At 45.1% G+C, this 16,910-nt stretch overlaps 1 protein-coding gene across 1 annotated transcript in view; it reads left to right on the forward strand.

The window, feature by feature from the left end:
* Positions 1-7,307: 7,307 nt before the first annotated feature.
* LOC144694615 (VPS10 domain-containing receptor SorCS1-like) overlaps positions 7,308-16,910 on the forward strand; it is a 776,365-nt gene continuing 766,762 nt past the window's right edge. Inside the window, exon 1 of the mRNA XM_078565215.1 lies at positions 7,308-7,676. Within this exon, the coding sequence (XP_078421341.1) occupies positions 7,308-7,676 (369 nt within the window). The remainder of the gene's footprint in view (positions 7,677-16,910) is intronic.

Consider the following 16,910-nt stretch of genomic DNA (forward strand, 5'->3'; position numbering starts at 1 on the left):
TGTACTATGAAGCTGTTGATGGGGATAACGGAAGACCAGGCAATCACAGTGCTGGAACCTTAATCATTCTAGGGATGTTGGCGCATAGGATTTTAATTTATTACCCTCAACATAGGCAGGACTGTGCCGGATTAACAAAGGAACTTTGCAAGTACAAATAATGATGTCTGCTGCCTGGCTGGTTAAGGTATGAAAGAGGGGTTCATGGATGTGTAAGACCACCTCCCACCCAGCCTGTTTAAGGGCCTGACTCCCAAGGTATAATGCTACTGCCACCTGGAACACACTCAAAAGCACTTCACATCAGTAGAAAAGTGTTGCTGGAACATCAGTATTGAATTCTCCATTTAACCTTGAATTTCTGGCTTAGTTCTTCTCGAACCTGGTGATTCCACAGTTAGATTACCAGTTGTCAAATTGCTGTATCATTCAGGACGCTAATTAAATGTCGAGACCTAAGCTTATTACACCACAAGGCATTGCCTCTATACGTGGGCTTTGTGCTGCCCCAAACGTTTTCTTGGCTTTTCTCCTCTCTGATGATGATGATAATGACTCCGTTGAGCACAAACAGCACGCCAGTAACTTGTACAAAGGATCCATTCTTTGTCATGACCCTACCTACTGAGTGTAGACAGGTTCTTTTGACTATGCAGAAGCCAAACCCAATCCTGTTCCAGCTGGGATTTTTTTCCGAATCTGATATCTTTTCAGCCTGTTCTCTATTTCATGGTGAAAAATCAGTCAAGGAAAAGCTTCTGTATTGGAATATTAATTGACTGTGAGAAGTAAGGAAGTGTAAAGTTGTTTGGTAGCACAGAACTTGAGTGTTGCTGAAAAAAGAGACATGTCAAAGCTTTTCATCTTACGAAGGGTCCTGATGGGTGCAGGGCGATAAACTTTGACGTGTCTCTATCTTCAATAGCGCTGAAGCGTAAAGTATTTGCTTTTACTCTTTAACTAGGGTAATCAGAGGTAAGGCTTAGGCCTGAACTTTCGCTGCAACGGAGAGCCTCTCTGTCATAGCAAAAATGGCGGAGATGCCCAGAAATTGGAAGCCCCACCCCGAACATGGCACCTACCATTTTTGCGGCGGTGGGGGAGGGGGAGTGGGAATGGGCCCAGGTTGGGAATCATGCGTGCGCGTTCCACAGAGGCAACTGCCCACATTAATCAGTAGCCCCCTCCACTCAAGCCGGAGTGTAGTCTCACAGGTTCTGAGATGTGACGTGCGCAGAGTAGACTTTGTAGGAGCAGGTCTGAACTTTGTACATTTCTTCAGATAGCCAGGGTACTGCTTTGGAATTAGCTTTGAACTTGCCCAGAATTGGCAAAATCGCAATTCAAACTGTTTTGCTGTAATCCAAAGGTATAGGCGGGTAGGTCTGCCAGACTGGCAGGGCAGTTTTATTTTTGCTCCTACTCTCTTGTGCACCCAGGTGCCAGGGAGAACTTTGCACTTTGTGCGAGGGAAGATACAAGGGTGGACATGGGACCCTCGCACATAGAGGCCATAGGAGCCAGTCAGAGTGAGCAGCCGGAGACCAGAGAGAGGAAGAGGCAGCACTATGTACACCAGCAAGGAGGAGGGGGAGAGGCAGGACAACCAGGCACTACCCTGTGGGAAGGGCGTACAGACCTACGATATCATACCTCAATATGCCGAAGGCGACCGAGGCTAAACCATGAGGTGGATACCGACATTTGTTGCAGGGTCCTGTAGCGGCAACTCGAGTCACAATCCATAGGCCCCCAAGCCCTGCCAGTGGCTGTGAAGGTAACTGTCGCTCTCAAATTTTATGCCTCAGGCTCTTTGCAGGGTTCAGGAGAAGACCCGCCTGGCGTATCCCAGTCAGCAGCACAAAGCTGAGCTGCTGCTGTAACTAATGCCCTGTCTGCTTGTGTGGGGGATCACGCTAATTCCCCTATAGATTTGCCATCTCAGACACAAAGAATCACAGCCTTTTCCCAATGAGCAGGTTTCCCTCAGGTACAAGGTGTTATTGATTGCTCCCATGTTGCCTTAAAGGCTCCAACTCATAATTCGGGCGCCTTCGTCAACCGGAAGTTCCTCTACTCATGCAATGTACAAATGGTTTGTGATCCCGAGGTCTTCCTTCAAGTCTGGGCAAGGTGCCCTGGCAGCTGCCTCAACTCCTTCAAATCAGCGAGTTCCCACGTCCCTCAGATATTTCAACCATCCTCGCAGACCCATGGTTGGCTTCTAGAGGACCTTTTAATGACTCCCCCCCTTTAGGAGCCCTCACACTGAGGCAGAGCGTAACTACGACAGCAGCCATGTCGTCACAAACAGCACAATCGAGCAGGCCATTGGCCTTCTAAAAATGCCCTCAAAGTGACTCGATCGCTCAGGTGGAGCCCTGCAGTTTGCCCCAGCAAGGGTATCAAGGCCAGTGGTGGTGCACTGCACAACATTGTGCAGCGGAGGGTCTGGAAATTGATGACGACAATGCCAAGGGCAGAGCTCCCACCTCTGAGGAGGAGGATGAGGAACGTGAGGAGGAGGAGGCTCCGCCTATTCTGATTATTCCCAAATGGAGGAGGATGAGGAGACCACCAATGGCAGAGCAGCTGGAAAGCCTTGGCCAGGTGCCCAGGGCTAACTTTGTGCAAGAGAGTATCATCGCCAGACGTCTCAGTGACATCAGCATCAGTGAAATCAGTGCGATAGTGAGAGAGGATATTGGCTCAGAATACTAAAGAGGTAGGCTATGGAAATAGTGGATGTGTTGGTTGTCATCTTCCAAAATTCTGTAGATTCTGGAACAGTCCTGGCAGATTGAAGGGTGACAAATGTAACCCCACTATTTAAAAAAGGAGGGAGGGAGAAAACAGTGAATTACAGACCGGTTAGCCTAATGTCAGTGGTAGGGAAAATGTTAGAGTCTATTATAAAGGATGTGATAACAGGACATTTAGAAAATATCATCAGGATTAGACAAAGTCAACATGGATTTATGGAAGGGAAATCATGTTTGACAAACCTACTGGAGTTTTTTTTGAGGACGTAACTGGCAGAATAGATAAGGGAGACCCAGTGGATGTGGTGTATTTGGATTTTCAGAAAACTTTTGATAAAGTCCTACATAAGAAGTTAGTGTGTAAAATTAAAGCACATGGGATTGGGGGTAATATATTGGCATGGATTGAGAATTGGTTAGCAGACAGGAAAGAGAGAGTAGGAATAAATGGGTCTTTTTCAGAATGGAAGGTGGTGACTATTGGGGTACCGCAGGGATCAGTGCTTGGGCCCCCACTATTCACAATATATATCAATGATTTGGATGAGGGAACTAAATGTAACATTTCCTATGTTTGCTGACAGCACAAAACTTGGTGGGAATGTGAATGGTGAGGAGGATATTAAGAGGCTTCAAGGCACCTTAGACAGGTTGAGTGAGTGGACAAATACGTGGCAGATGCAGTATAACGTGGATAAGTGTGAAGTTATCCACTTTGGTAGGAAAAAACAGAATGGCAGAGTATTATTTAAATGGTAATAGATTGGGAAATGTTGGTGTACAAAGGCACCTGGGTGTCCTTGCACACCAATGACTGAAAGCAAGCATGTGCAGCAAGCAGCTAAGAAGATAAATGGTATGTTGGCCTTCATTGCAAGAGGACTGGAGTACAGGAGCAAGGATGTTTTACTGCAACTATACTGGGCCTTGGTGAGATGACACCTGGAGTATTGTGTGCAGTTTTGGTCTCCTTACCTGAGAAAAGATATACTTTCCAACAGGGAGTGCAGTGAAGGTTCACCAGACTGATTCCAGGGATGGCAAGATTGTCATACGAGGAGAGGTTAGGCCAACTAGGCCTACGTACACTGGAGTTTAGAAGAATAAGAGGGGATCTCATTGAAACATATGAAATTCTGACAGGGATGAACAGATTGGATGCAGGGATGATGCTTCCACTGGCTGAGGGGCTTAGAACAAGGGGTCACAGTCTCAGGATAAGGGGTAGGCCATTCAGGACTGAGATGAGGAGAAACCTCTTCACTCAGATGGTGGTGGAATTCTGTACCAAAGAGGGCTGTGGAGGCCAAGTCACTGAATATATTTAGGAAGGAAATAGATAGATTTCTAAACTCTAAAGGTGTCAAGCGGTATGTGGAGAGAGTGGGAGTATGGCGTTCAGATAGAGGATCAGCCATGATGATATTGGAGCAGGCTCAAAGGGCCAAATGACCTACTCCTGCTTCAATTTTCTATGTTTCTATGTCTCCTTCTGTAACATCGATTCACATAGGGGCCTCAGGTATCACACTTGCCATCAGCCAGTCCCTGGTGAGCAACACCCATGTCTAGACACCATTGACGCCTCAATTACTCAGGGCAATGCCCATCCCTCACAAGGGGGAGAATCAGCATCTATGAGTTTGATTCAGTTACATTAAAATGGCTGCAACCCAGGCCATCACAACCATGGGTCTCAACATGTATAGAAACATGTGGAAGGAGGTCTTTCACAAACTTGCCCCCTCACACAAACGCCAGTGCCTGTGAATAAGATTCTATGGCCACCACCTTTTCCATAATCAGACCATGCCCACAATGCTGAGTGACAAGATTTAAGACATGACTTAAGACTTTACACCCGCTACATGCTGATAGGATTATATGTGCCAGCCAGCATTCAGATTAGGCATCTTGTGCAGGAAAAGCAAACAACTGTGCAACAACAGCTGTTTGAAAAACTTGCACACCATCCATCTGGCCAGTGGTCTACTTTCTGACTTTTACCCTGTGCCACCAACTCTACACATGTGCTAATCCCTCCGATGTGCTGGTATCTGAGTTGGCAGAGTGTGAGCTAGTCACTTGTGATGCTGCTTCCTTGCACATCCCTCTTCTTCCTCCTGATGCCTCCTGAGGGATGAACTGGCCTGGGGGAATGGCGGGGGTGGGCGAGTGGTTGGTGGGTAGCGAGTGAGCAGAGCTGGGACCTGTGTGAAACACAAAAGGAGTTACTTAGCCCTTCACATTGTGAAAACACACTCTGATGTATGTCATTGCGTTTAACCATGCTCACCGCTGCCCTTATGATGTAATCCCACCCTTGTACTCCCTCTCATGCCAACCTCCTTTGTGCTGAGGTGAACTGACATCACGACCTCCCCCATTACCACCATGTGCCAAGGTGATTTTAACACCGGCTTTATCACCTGCTCCTGGCGATTCACCGTCACCGACAGACAGCTGATCAGGCGATCTCCATGGCCATCTGCTCAACTGAGTGAATTGTTCTCAGCCAGGCTGACCCGCCCCCCCAGTCTGGGCCCACCCGCCAACCGTAACGTTAGACGGGCAGCGAAAAATCCCAGTTAATTATGCTGTTAATGGGCTTAATAACCCTCTTAAATGTCGGCCGGCGCGCTTCCGAGTTTAGCATGCGCCCGCTGACCGAAATATCGCGCGAGTGCGTGATGACATCGGGACGCTCGCCCGACATCATAACATGACACACTTCCCTTCTAGTGATGTCGTGCTGATATCCCTCAAAGGCATATTACAACACCAAGCAGTGGTAGCAAGATCTTGCCATCTCCATGTCTTATGAATCCACTCCATGGTTTCAGTGCTTCAGTACAGTACACAGTAAATAAGCAGCAACAATACCAATATTTTCCTAGGGAAGGCCCATGATGGGCCATCTCTTCCAGGGTCAACCAACAGTTGGACAATATTTACAGAGTTCCCACTCACCTGACAAGTCAATGATGTCTCCTCTGAAGCACAGGGACTTCACCATGGGTGACCTATCTCTCAAGTGTGCCTTTTTGAGGGCCTGCTTTTTACCTGCGTCCGAATTGTCCAACCCGCCCGGGCCTACCTCCAACCCCTCACTACTTCTGGGATCGCCCTCCCAACTCTTAATATAGCCCGTCCCTCCGGACCGAAAATCTGACGCTCAATCAGACGCTTTTAGAAGTCGTGTTCACGGAGCCAGGAATTCTCCCAACTCTGCACACCTGAACGCGCGGACGAAAATCTAGGCCTTAAACTTTACTCATTAGTATTTTTATTAACATTTAAAACTATCTTTAAATCAGTTACACAATGCAAAACTCAGAGTAGCTGATTCTCCTGCACCTTGAACACGAGAAGATTAATTCTCAACCAACATTCTGCATGATGAAATGTTAATAATCCATGGATTTCTCGTTTTAACGATCTCCTGGTCTGATTCCAGCAATGAGACCTGATTGGTCTTGTGAACTATTTCTAACTGACAGTTCTTGCTGACCAAAATAACCCCTTCCAGTAATTTTCCAATCTCTCCTATCCATGGATACACAGACTGAAGCTACCAAACAGCACTGGGTGTCAACAATGGTTTGTCACAGTTTCTCAAGGGCTCTGAAGAAGAGTCAGACAGACTCGAAACGTTAACTGTGTTTCTCTCTCCGCAGATGCTGCCAGACCTGCTGAGCTTTCCAGCATTTTCTGTTTTTATGCTCCTTATCTGCAACTTTCCAGACAGCCTGTGTAGCACTTTTTGAATTTGGTCAGCCTTCCCAGAATCTAGACTTGCCCAGTCAGTTTAACAGTTCTTTTAACCAGGCTCTGCGTTTGTAAGTTAGTAACTAATTCCGGGAAAAAGCCCAAAAATCCTTTAGAAGGGATAGACAACCATTAATTTTATTAGAAGCATGAGGTTCTGAATCCCATGCCCTGTTTTTCAGTCTACACGCTTTTAGATTTGCTTCAATATGGCCATTGGTGCACTGGCCATTGCTGCACTCGGCATTGGTGCACTGGTCATTGGTGCACTGGCCATTGCTGCACTGGCCATTGGTGCACTGGCCATTGCTGCACTCAGCATTGGTGCACTGGCCATTGGTGCACTGGGCATTGGTGAACTGGCCATTGCTGCAGTGGGCATTGGTGCACTGGCCATTGCTGCACTGACCATTGGTGCACTAGCCATTGGTGCACTGGCCATTGGTGCACTGGGCATTAATGCACTGGCCATTGGTGCACTGGGCATTGGTGCATGGCCATTGGTGCACTGGTCATTGGTGCACTGGCCATTGCTGCACTAGCCATTGCTGCACTCGGCATTGGTGCACTGGCCATTGCTGCACTGGCCATTGGTGCACTGGCCATTGCTGCACTCAGCATTGGTGCACTGGCCATTGGTGCACTGGGCATTGGTGAACTGGCCATTGCTGCAGTGGGCATTGCTGCACTGGCCATTGGTGCACTGACCATTGGTGCACTAGCCATTGGTGCACTGGCCATTGGTGCACTGGCCATTGGTGCACTGGGCATTGGTGCATGGCCATTGCTGCACTAGCCATTGCTGCACTCGGCATTGGTGCACTGGCCATTGCTGCACTGGCCATTGGTGCACTGGCCATTGCTGCACTGGCCATTGGTGCACTGGCCATTGCTGCACTCAGCATTGGTGCACTGGCCATTGCTGCACTGGCCATTGGTGAACTGGGCATTGGTGAACTGGGCATTGGTGAACTGGCCATTGCTGCAGTGGGCATTGGTGCACTGGCCATTGCTGCACTGACCATTGATGCACTAGCCATTGGTGCACTGGCCATTGGTGCATTGGGCATTGGTGAACTGGCCATTGCTGCAGTGGGCATTGGTGCACTGGCCATTGGTGCACTGGGCATTGGTGCATGGCCACTGGTGCACTGGCCATTGGTGCACTGGGAATTGGTGCATGGCCATTGGTGCACTGGGAATTGGTGCATGGCCAATGGTGCACTGCATTGGTGCACTGGGCATTGGTGCATGGCCATTGGTGCACTGGCCATTGGTACACTGGGTTATTTAGTTTTCTTTAAGATTCTTAAATTCAGCAAATTCAGATGAAGATTGTGCACTTTCTGTGGCACACTGTATACAGCAGGTTTCATACTCCATTGGCACACACACCCTTATGGAAAGTGGGCAGCAAAAAACAAGCAGATGTCAGCTGTGGTTCAGTCAGTAGCTCTCTCACCTCTCAGTCCCACTCCAGCGACTTGATTACAAATATCCAGCCTGGCATTCTCCCGGTGCAGTACTGGGGGAGTGCTGCACTGTCAGAGATGCCGTATGTCTGATAAGACACCAAGCCGATGCCCTGTCTGCCCCCTCAAGTGGATCTGAAGAAGAGCAGGGAGGTCTCTCTGATGCCTTGGAAAGCATTTATCTCTCAACTACCCATCAGTGAAAAAGATGGTCTGGCCATTACTTCATGGCTGTTTGTAGAATCCTGCTCTGTGAAAATGGCTGCTGTGTTTTCTACGTTTCAAAAAATCCTTCAAAGACCTTTGAGACATCCTAAGATCTTGAAAGGTGCTATGTGGATTCCAGCCTTTCTTCCTTAGCCCACTCAGAAGTCAATCTTTTACCACGATCTCTGGTAACATGCCTGCGGGGTTCATGCAGGGAGCTTTGTAAATTTATACAAATTACAGTCCTATTACATTGAAAGAATCTCAATAGCATTTTAACTCAGGGCAGAGCTGGAGAAGCCATGATGGCTTTACGGCCAGGTTGGAGCATGTCGGCAGCTGATAGCTTTCAGATAAGTCCAAAAATGTTCTTTCAGGGGCCAGGAGGAGAAGGAATGCCTCTCTGGGTCGGACAAAGAAATTCACTGCCTCCTTTCCCCACACACCACCTCCCCCACACCCCCACCACTCCCCCTTCATCAGCTCCCCGTGAGATTCTCTCCTTGGCACTGACCTTGAAACCAGTGGTGCCGCGTCACTGCCTGATATCCACCTATCGCAGCAACGCTGTACTCTAACCATGTCTGTTCTTGGCAGGAAGTGTACTTCAATGAGGCTCAGGAGTTAAAATACTCTGAGCCAGAAATTTGGGCCAGTGAGTGTGTTTTTACACTCTCCCCTCCTGCTTGCTCCTCTCGCCTAGAATCCACCGTATGATTAGCAACAATGGACATAAGACTGGAGAACTGTGACATTTCAGTTTGGAAAAGAGCTGTCCGACAGGCGATCTAGTAGAGGTTGATGAGGTTGTAAAGAGCGTGAGAAAAGGTAAATCCCAGCTCACCTCTGTAAGGTAAATTGCGTGGATGAGGTGACACAGCTTTAAACTTGAAGAAGGTAAATTTAGCACTGAGATATTTCTCAGACAGGGTGATCAGTTTGTGGGAAGAATGTCTGAATAGAGTATGGAGAGTGAAAGCCCTGGAGTTAGTACAGAAGAAACTAGATGCAGAGATGGGTGTCCTCAGACCTTTTTAAGGTGGGCCAAATGTTATTTCTCACCTGTGATTATCTATAACAAAGCCTGGCATGGGCCTTTTTGGAATGAGGCTTTACTTGGAGGGCCAATTTGCCAAAAAGCAAATAGCAGATTGCTTGACCTGCCTGGGCTCAGGGATGGCCAATTAGCAGGAATGTACTCACTCTTTGCGGCTGGCTGGTGGGGAATGTAAGTGCTTGTTCCTGTTGGAGTTTGTGCAATCCCAGCATAGTGGCAGGGAAGTTCCTCCCTTTAAACTGTGAAGTCTGTAGTTTCCACAATCTGCCAAGTGAGATTCCAGCTAAAGACAGAAGAGCTGGCACACACACACATATGCTGAGCAGAGTTGATTGAGTGCCTTGTCGGGGCATGTGTGTGGCACTCAGCAGCGGCAAGCTGCAGATATAAGAGAGGGGAAGTCTGCGACTCCTGTGCCACCCAGACCTTGGCTTTTAATGGCTTTTGAGAACAGTCTTTAAATGGGCATAAAACAGCTGGCCCCAAAATCCACTGGGGCCAGATAACCACCAGGATTTCACCCTAAGGTGCACTTCAGTGCTAATGTCACCGGGAATATCAGGAGGGCATCTCATTTTCATTGAACAGTACATGCCCTTCTGCCTCTTACCCATTCTCACTTTCCCAACACGCTGTGATGCTCATTTGCTTTCCCGATCTTCCCTTCTTTCTACAATCCTCAGAATTTTAAAACCCAAACTTGGTACCACTTAACGACTGCTTCTCCAGTTATCTCCTCTTCCCTCGATTATCTTTTCACCGAGCTGTCCTGTATTATAGGCTTTGGCCGTCAACCCAAGTTTCATATATAGCTTACCTAACTGACTTTCCACTATAAAACTCTGCTCTTCTTACTCAAAGTTTATGTGGATTCATGGCATCATTGCAGCAGAGAAGGAGCTATTCAGCCCATTGACTTCACACCAGCTTTCTAGAGCAATCCAATCAGTCCTATTCACTTGCTTGTATCCCTGTAGCCCAGAAAGCTCATTACGCTTAAGATCCCATTCAATTTCCTTTTGAAATCATTGATTGTCATCCTCGTAGAGTTCCAGTAGGAGTGTGTAGACAAAAGCCCTGCAGAGTAGGGGACCAGTGCTCTGTCCTCTAAATATGGCATTGACACCCAGCATGGCATGAACATCCAATGAGGGCAGAATGGCAATCCACCCCCATTGCATCCAGCTAGACCTCCTCATTGGGAGCCAAGCTAATGAACTGGCCGCGTAAAAAGGCACTTGGTTATAGAAGGACATGATCTGCTGGGTGCAAAGCAGTGGAAGAAATGGGTCACCTTGTGTTATTAGGCACGGAAGTGAAGGGAAAAGCAGAGCAGGGAATAAAGTAAAGATGTAACTCATTAATTGCTGCAGCTGGACTAACACTGACCAGAGCCATTTCAATCTCTTCCAGCAGCAGTATTCTAAATATATCCAATGAATCCATGACCAGAAGGCGAGCAGACATTTTGACTAACCCAATTGTACTACAGTACCTTACTGCATAGCAAAGCACTACAGTAATTCAGGCCAGAGATGACAATGAGCAATGAGCAGCTCATCATCTGACTGCATGCCTAGAAGCTTGACAAGGAACCAGATGTCTACTAGAGCACAATAAATATACTGGATGCAGTGGCTGCATTCTTTTCTCCTGAGGCTCCTGCTGGAGAGAGCAAAAGCTATTGTACAGTGGCTAAATAAATGGGTTTCTACACAATGTCTTGTGCACCATAAATCACTGGATGTCGGGAAGGATATGTGTTTAATGATTTTATATATTAAGGCACAAATGTAGTAGTAGTGTCCGATCTAACTGTACAGATACTTTCAGTACAAAACTTCAAATTGATCCAAAGGAGCCAAGTTAATTCTTTATCAAGCTACATTTTATTAATCACCATTTGTAACTTTTTGGACAGTCCTATTGATGGGATATGTTAATTCCACTGCTGATACAGCAGGATTTAACAGAATGTAAATGGATTGCATTCTCGTTCCATATTGGTCTCGCATCTGTCTATCTGAGCTGATTGCTACATCTCTCTCCCAGTAAACCAAGTCCCTTAGGTCCACAAGAGAAATTATTCTTTACTTAGCACTTCTCTTTTGCTCAATGGTGTTTATTGCAATCCAATAATCAGTTGCAAATATATACCAGTGCTTGTGCCTGGTGACTGCCATCCTAAGCTGGTTCTAAGCCATCTATGAATCTGACACTGGTCTGAATGCTTATCAGCATTGGGACGCGCTTGGAGGGCATCGGATTTTGCCGAACAACAGGAGTGATGTTGCCATTCGCAAATTAAAATCATCCTCCTGATGATTGCTAGAAGAGAGATCTTGGTAAAGAATTAACTTGGCTCTTTTGGATCAATTTGAAGTTTTATACCAGAAAATATCGTTAGATTTGATATTGCTACTATATTTGTGCGCTTTATATAAAATCATTGATTATTATGCCAGACACCTTGTCGCTAAGCAACAGTTTTCTACCAGTTTTGATCTCCCCACAGCCCGCCAAAACCCACGATCACTCGTTGTGGTACAGGTTTCACACATTCCATTTGGTATTTCCGCTAACTGATCTATTCGTTAGCCATTTGATCCTACGAGCAATTTGCATGACTCCATGTGACGGACTGGGTTTGAACCATGCCCTTTGCCAAGCTCGGGACCAGGATTTGTGTTCTGGTGAGACTCATGGGATGAGAATTTCTCTGTTATTCTGCTGCACCGCTGCACTTCTCCCCAGCAGCTGGGAAAAAGAGAGATATTACATAGCTGTTTGGGCGATTTTTCCATGCAGGCTCTAACAGCATGCTCCAAAAACTTGCTGTCCCCAGCTGCCGCCTTGGCAGTTGGGACAGTTTGTGGGCCGAACAGATGCGGCACCTGTTATCCTCCAGCAGAGCCATCCATCAAAAGAAAAAAAAAAACTTGGCTTAACGTACGTTATGGGTGAAAACTTTTGCTTGGAACTGGGAACTGGACCGTGGGCACTGTGCTCAGGACACCTTAGACTGTGTCAGCTCTTTGAATAGAAAGTTCAATTGACTTTCCTAATTATTAAAATCATTCTGAGCTTCTTTTTGAGTAACTGATTAGATTACACGCTAGGAATTATTGCCCACGTCAGATTCCCAATCAATTTGCCAGGGCGTCAGTAGTCCTTTAAAACATTTTCCACAACATTACTTCAAACAATCCCCATTTAATTATCGGTAGAAATGACGCTTCTGAGTCATAACTTGCAGTTAATTGACATTAATTGGCCTTTTTTTTTCCCAAAGTAGATATAAGGATGGTTAATGTAGGAATTAGAAAAGTTGTACAATTCAAAGCCACTTAATTTAAATTACTGATCGTTCAAATGTTAGCACTGATTTCCTACTTTGCTATCTAATTTGCATTGCACAATTTAAATTATTGGCAATTCAAATGATTGGATAGTTAATTTTTTTAGCGCTAGAACAACTTTAAATACTGAAGATTAAATTGCATTTTGATGTTTCTCTGAAGCAGGGTTAAGGGGCAATATTAGGGAATGTAAAATGCAGCCTATTTTATCCATGTTTAATCTTAACACTATGGAGGAAATATTAGTATAAGGTCATATACCATGAATGTTAAAGATCACCTGGGCAGTAAGCTACATAGAATGTATTGTCCAGCCATTATATAATTTGTCTAAATTTTCATTGGACTAAGTTTCGAAAGCAATGGAAATTGGGTCAATTCAAAATGAGTGATCTGTTCCACCAATTTACTACCCGAGTGATGAGGGTGAAAATTTCCCCCACGCCATGTGACTATCCAAAGAAGGACAGGGAGAGCACCCCCTCTCCTCCCCTCCTTCCCCTTCAGGGTCTTTGCCAATATTTCTTCCTCGACCTTTCATGGGATGTGGGTATCGCTGGCAAGGCCAGCATTTGTTGCCCATCCTTAGTTGCCCTTGAACTGATTGGCTTGCTAGGATTTCAGAGGGCCTTTATTAATCAACCATATCACAGTGCATCCAGAGTCACAAGTAGGCCAGACCAGCTAAGGACAGCAGATTTCCTTCCGCCAAGGACATTAGTGAACCAGGTAGGTTCTTGATGACAATCGATGATAGTTTCACGGTCACCATCACTGAGACTAGCTTTCAATTCCAGATTTATTAATTAATTGAATTTATATTCCACCAGCTGCTGTGGTGGGATTTGAACCTGTGCCACAAGGACAGTATTCTGGGCCTCTGGATTACAAGTCCAGTGACATTACCACTATATTACTGTCTCCCCTGTTTTTCGGCTGTTTCTGGTGACAGTGGGCTGCTATACTGCCCTACATTATAACAGTAACTGCACTCCAAGGGTATTGCGTTATTTAAACAAAGCATTAATTCTGCAGGATAAGGACTATATAAATGCAATTATGATTATAAATTGTGGGTAAATTTCTCATGGTCAAAAGCCCAAATTGATGAATCCAAACAAAACTGTAAAGTTTTCTCAATGATTCAAATCCCAAGGTTGAACCATAACGAAATTGATAGCTGGTAAACATGCACCATCATTCCAAAATGCATTATCTCCTAGGCTTGAATCTGATGCTGGCAATTTTTGCTCCAGTGATGGCAGATAGCAGGCTCAAAGCCATACATTCTTTATTAGTCGCTCTGTGGTTTTAGGACAGACATCAGGGCAGCACAGTGGCAGACAATTGCATTTGATTCCTGATTCATGCCTTTGATTTCCCCAGCTCCTCATTTACTGCCAAACCTCCCTCTCCATCTGTTTGCTTCTAAATCCACCTTCCTCTGACAGATATCCCTTTGAGTTTCTCTCCAGTCTGCTTTATACAGTAGCATTGAAGTCTTTCTGTCTCAAGGTCCACACTCTCAATCGCTTCATGCTTATTCCAGAAATAACACGCATCTCTTCTTCCCGCATCCCCCCCTCTACATTCCAGAGCTAAGGATTACTATTGGGGAGCGAGATTAACCCAAATTCCCTCATGTTATTGGCACACTTAGTTGCCAATCACTCGTTAATGCCAGATGCTGAATGACAGGTCCTGAATTGTCTTGATGATAATGTTGCATATGGAAGGCAAGAAGTTTCTATTCTGTGTGAATAAGCACATGTGGCCAACCAAACTTGCAAAAAGAAAGCTTACCTGAGGCAGATGTTGGGAAGACGCTTGTGATTCGGACCGAGAAACTGCACTGCAATCGAATTGTTATTTTTTTTTTTTTTGGAAGAAGTTATTCTGCCCTGAGGTGCAATGATTATTTGGTGAATATTCAAGAAACGCTTGAATGCATATTTGAATTTGAAATTCACATTCATTGCCCTGCACGCTGTGTGGCTTAAGATTTCCCTCCAGTGATGTTATCTATCACCCAAGATGATTCCCAGGTTGGAGTGTCCAACATCTGTTTTTAAAGCCCTCCAGCAGGTCTGATCCATAATCTCCATCTGTCTTCATAGAAGCTTTGTTTTCTTTTATTCCATCTACTTGCTGAATGTTTCAGAACTCAAGGACAATGTCTGGAATTCTGGGGAATCTGGGAGTCTGCCTGCTTTGTATAAAAGAACATTTAAATGAGAATGCAGATCTTGTTTGCTACTCCCTCTTGTTCCTTTAAATGTCAGTAAAACCCAGCATTAGTTTGAATGCCAATCTACAAGTTTGCAATGTTAGAAATCTAGTCATGTCTATGTCTGATCAACCATGTTTGTACTCAGATGGTTCAGCAATAGGAAATACTGGATGACTTCACTGAAACAACTAATTTAGTGGTTGAGGGCGATTGAGTCGCGATATTTTCCTTGGAATTTCAGAAGGCATTCAGTAAAATTTCCAGGTGTGAGGCTCTGAAGGAACATAAAATTAATGGTAAAATAGGTTTGACTTGAAAAATGATAGAACAGAAGAAACATAAGTGAAGAATTTCCAGTCTGAGGTGCAGGAATCACAAGAGCAAGATTCTGTTCTCGGTCCTGTTTTTGTGTATTGTGTGTCAATGAGGTGTGGTATGATAGCCCCATTATATTCTTGTCATCCAAAGCCACTTTATCTTACTACCTCCCTCAACTTTCAAGAGCATCCTCAAAATTTCCCTCTCTGATTCTGCACTCAGTTACATTCCCTAACTTTTTGACTTCCCATTTCATGCTGTACTTTGCAGCAAAGTGCCTCAGGACACATTGGTTTGTGAACGGTACTATATAAATCCAAGCTGCTGTGATATTACATGGGTTGCTAATCGCCAGACAAGGAAAATCACTTGTGTCTAGAGAGGCTGGACAGACCAAGTGAATGCGTTAACCATTGGCCCATAGGGTTTAATATCAGGTAATGGAAACATGAATTGTGTACATCATGGTGAAGGTAGATAAGAAAAATGGAGGCGAAGTTATCAGTGCCAGACTGAAAGTATCCAAACCACCCAGGCTCTTGTTTCAAACCATTTGTATTGGGGGACAATAATCATGTCAATTTAATCAGAAGTTGTTTCAGAAAGACGAGAGAATCGAGGAAATGATTGGCCTGTGAGTCTAACACCTGTTTTAGAGATGATATTGGAATCCACAACTAAGGACAGAGTGACAGAACGTGGAGAAATTTGAACTGATTAAAGAGCGTGAACATGGACTTGGGCAAAGTGAACTAAGTCTAGTGAACTAATGGGATTTTCTGAGGAAACAACTGAAGTAATAGGCAGGGTAATGTCTGTAGATAGGGTAGTGTCTGTAGATGTAATTTATATGGACCGCAAGAAGGCATTCAATACGATTCCACATATAAGACTGTTAGCTCCAGTTAAAGCTCATGGAATTTGAAGGAAATTATTAACTTGGTTAGGAGATTGCTAGCGGAAGAGGCAGAATAAGGATATGAGCATTTTCTCAAATTGAAAGGAAGTGACCAATGGTTCCCACAATGATCTGAGCCGGACCCTCAACTGTTCACTATAGTTATTAATGACTTGGATTACACAATAGAGAGAATGTTTTGCTGCAGCTATACAAAGCCCTGGTTAGATTACAACTGGAGAACTGTGTACAGTTCTGGACATCGCATCTTAGAAAGGATATATTGCCCTTAAGGAGTGCAACGAAGATTCACCAGAATGTTCCTGGGCTCCAAGGGTTGGATTATCACAGAAATTATATAAACTAGGCTTGTATTCTCTGGAACATAGAAGATTAATGGGTAATGTGACTGAGATTTTTTTAGGATTTTGAAAGGAATTGACAACGTAGATAGAGAGAAGCATTTTTCCAATGGTGGGGGAATCTAGGACAATGGGAAATAGCCTAAAGGAGCTAGGCCATTCCGGAGAGAATTTAGGAAACACTTCACTGTAAGGGTAGTAGAAGTGTGGAATCCTCTCCCATGGAAAGCAATTGCAAGTTTAATAGACACTTTTAAATCTGAGATTAATAGATTTCTTCTGGCCAAGGGTATTAAGGGATCTGGAACCAAGACAGGCAGATAGATTTAAGGTGCAGGTCAACCATGATCTCATTAAATGGCAGAGCTGGCTCCAGGCACTGGATGGCCTATTCTTGTTCCTATGTTCCCAAATCAAAGCAGGTTGTTGGAACCTTGCGTAATTCCTTGGCAAGTTCACATATGGAATTTTGTCAGC

Source organism: Cetorhinus maximus, chromosome 20 (genome assembly GCF_964194155.1).
Source record: "Cetorhinus maximus chromosome 20, sCetMax3.hap1.1, whole genome shotgun sequence".
NCBI lineage: Eukaryota > Metazoa > Chordata > Chondrichthyes > Lamniformes > Cetorhinidae > Cetorhinus > Cetorhinus maximus.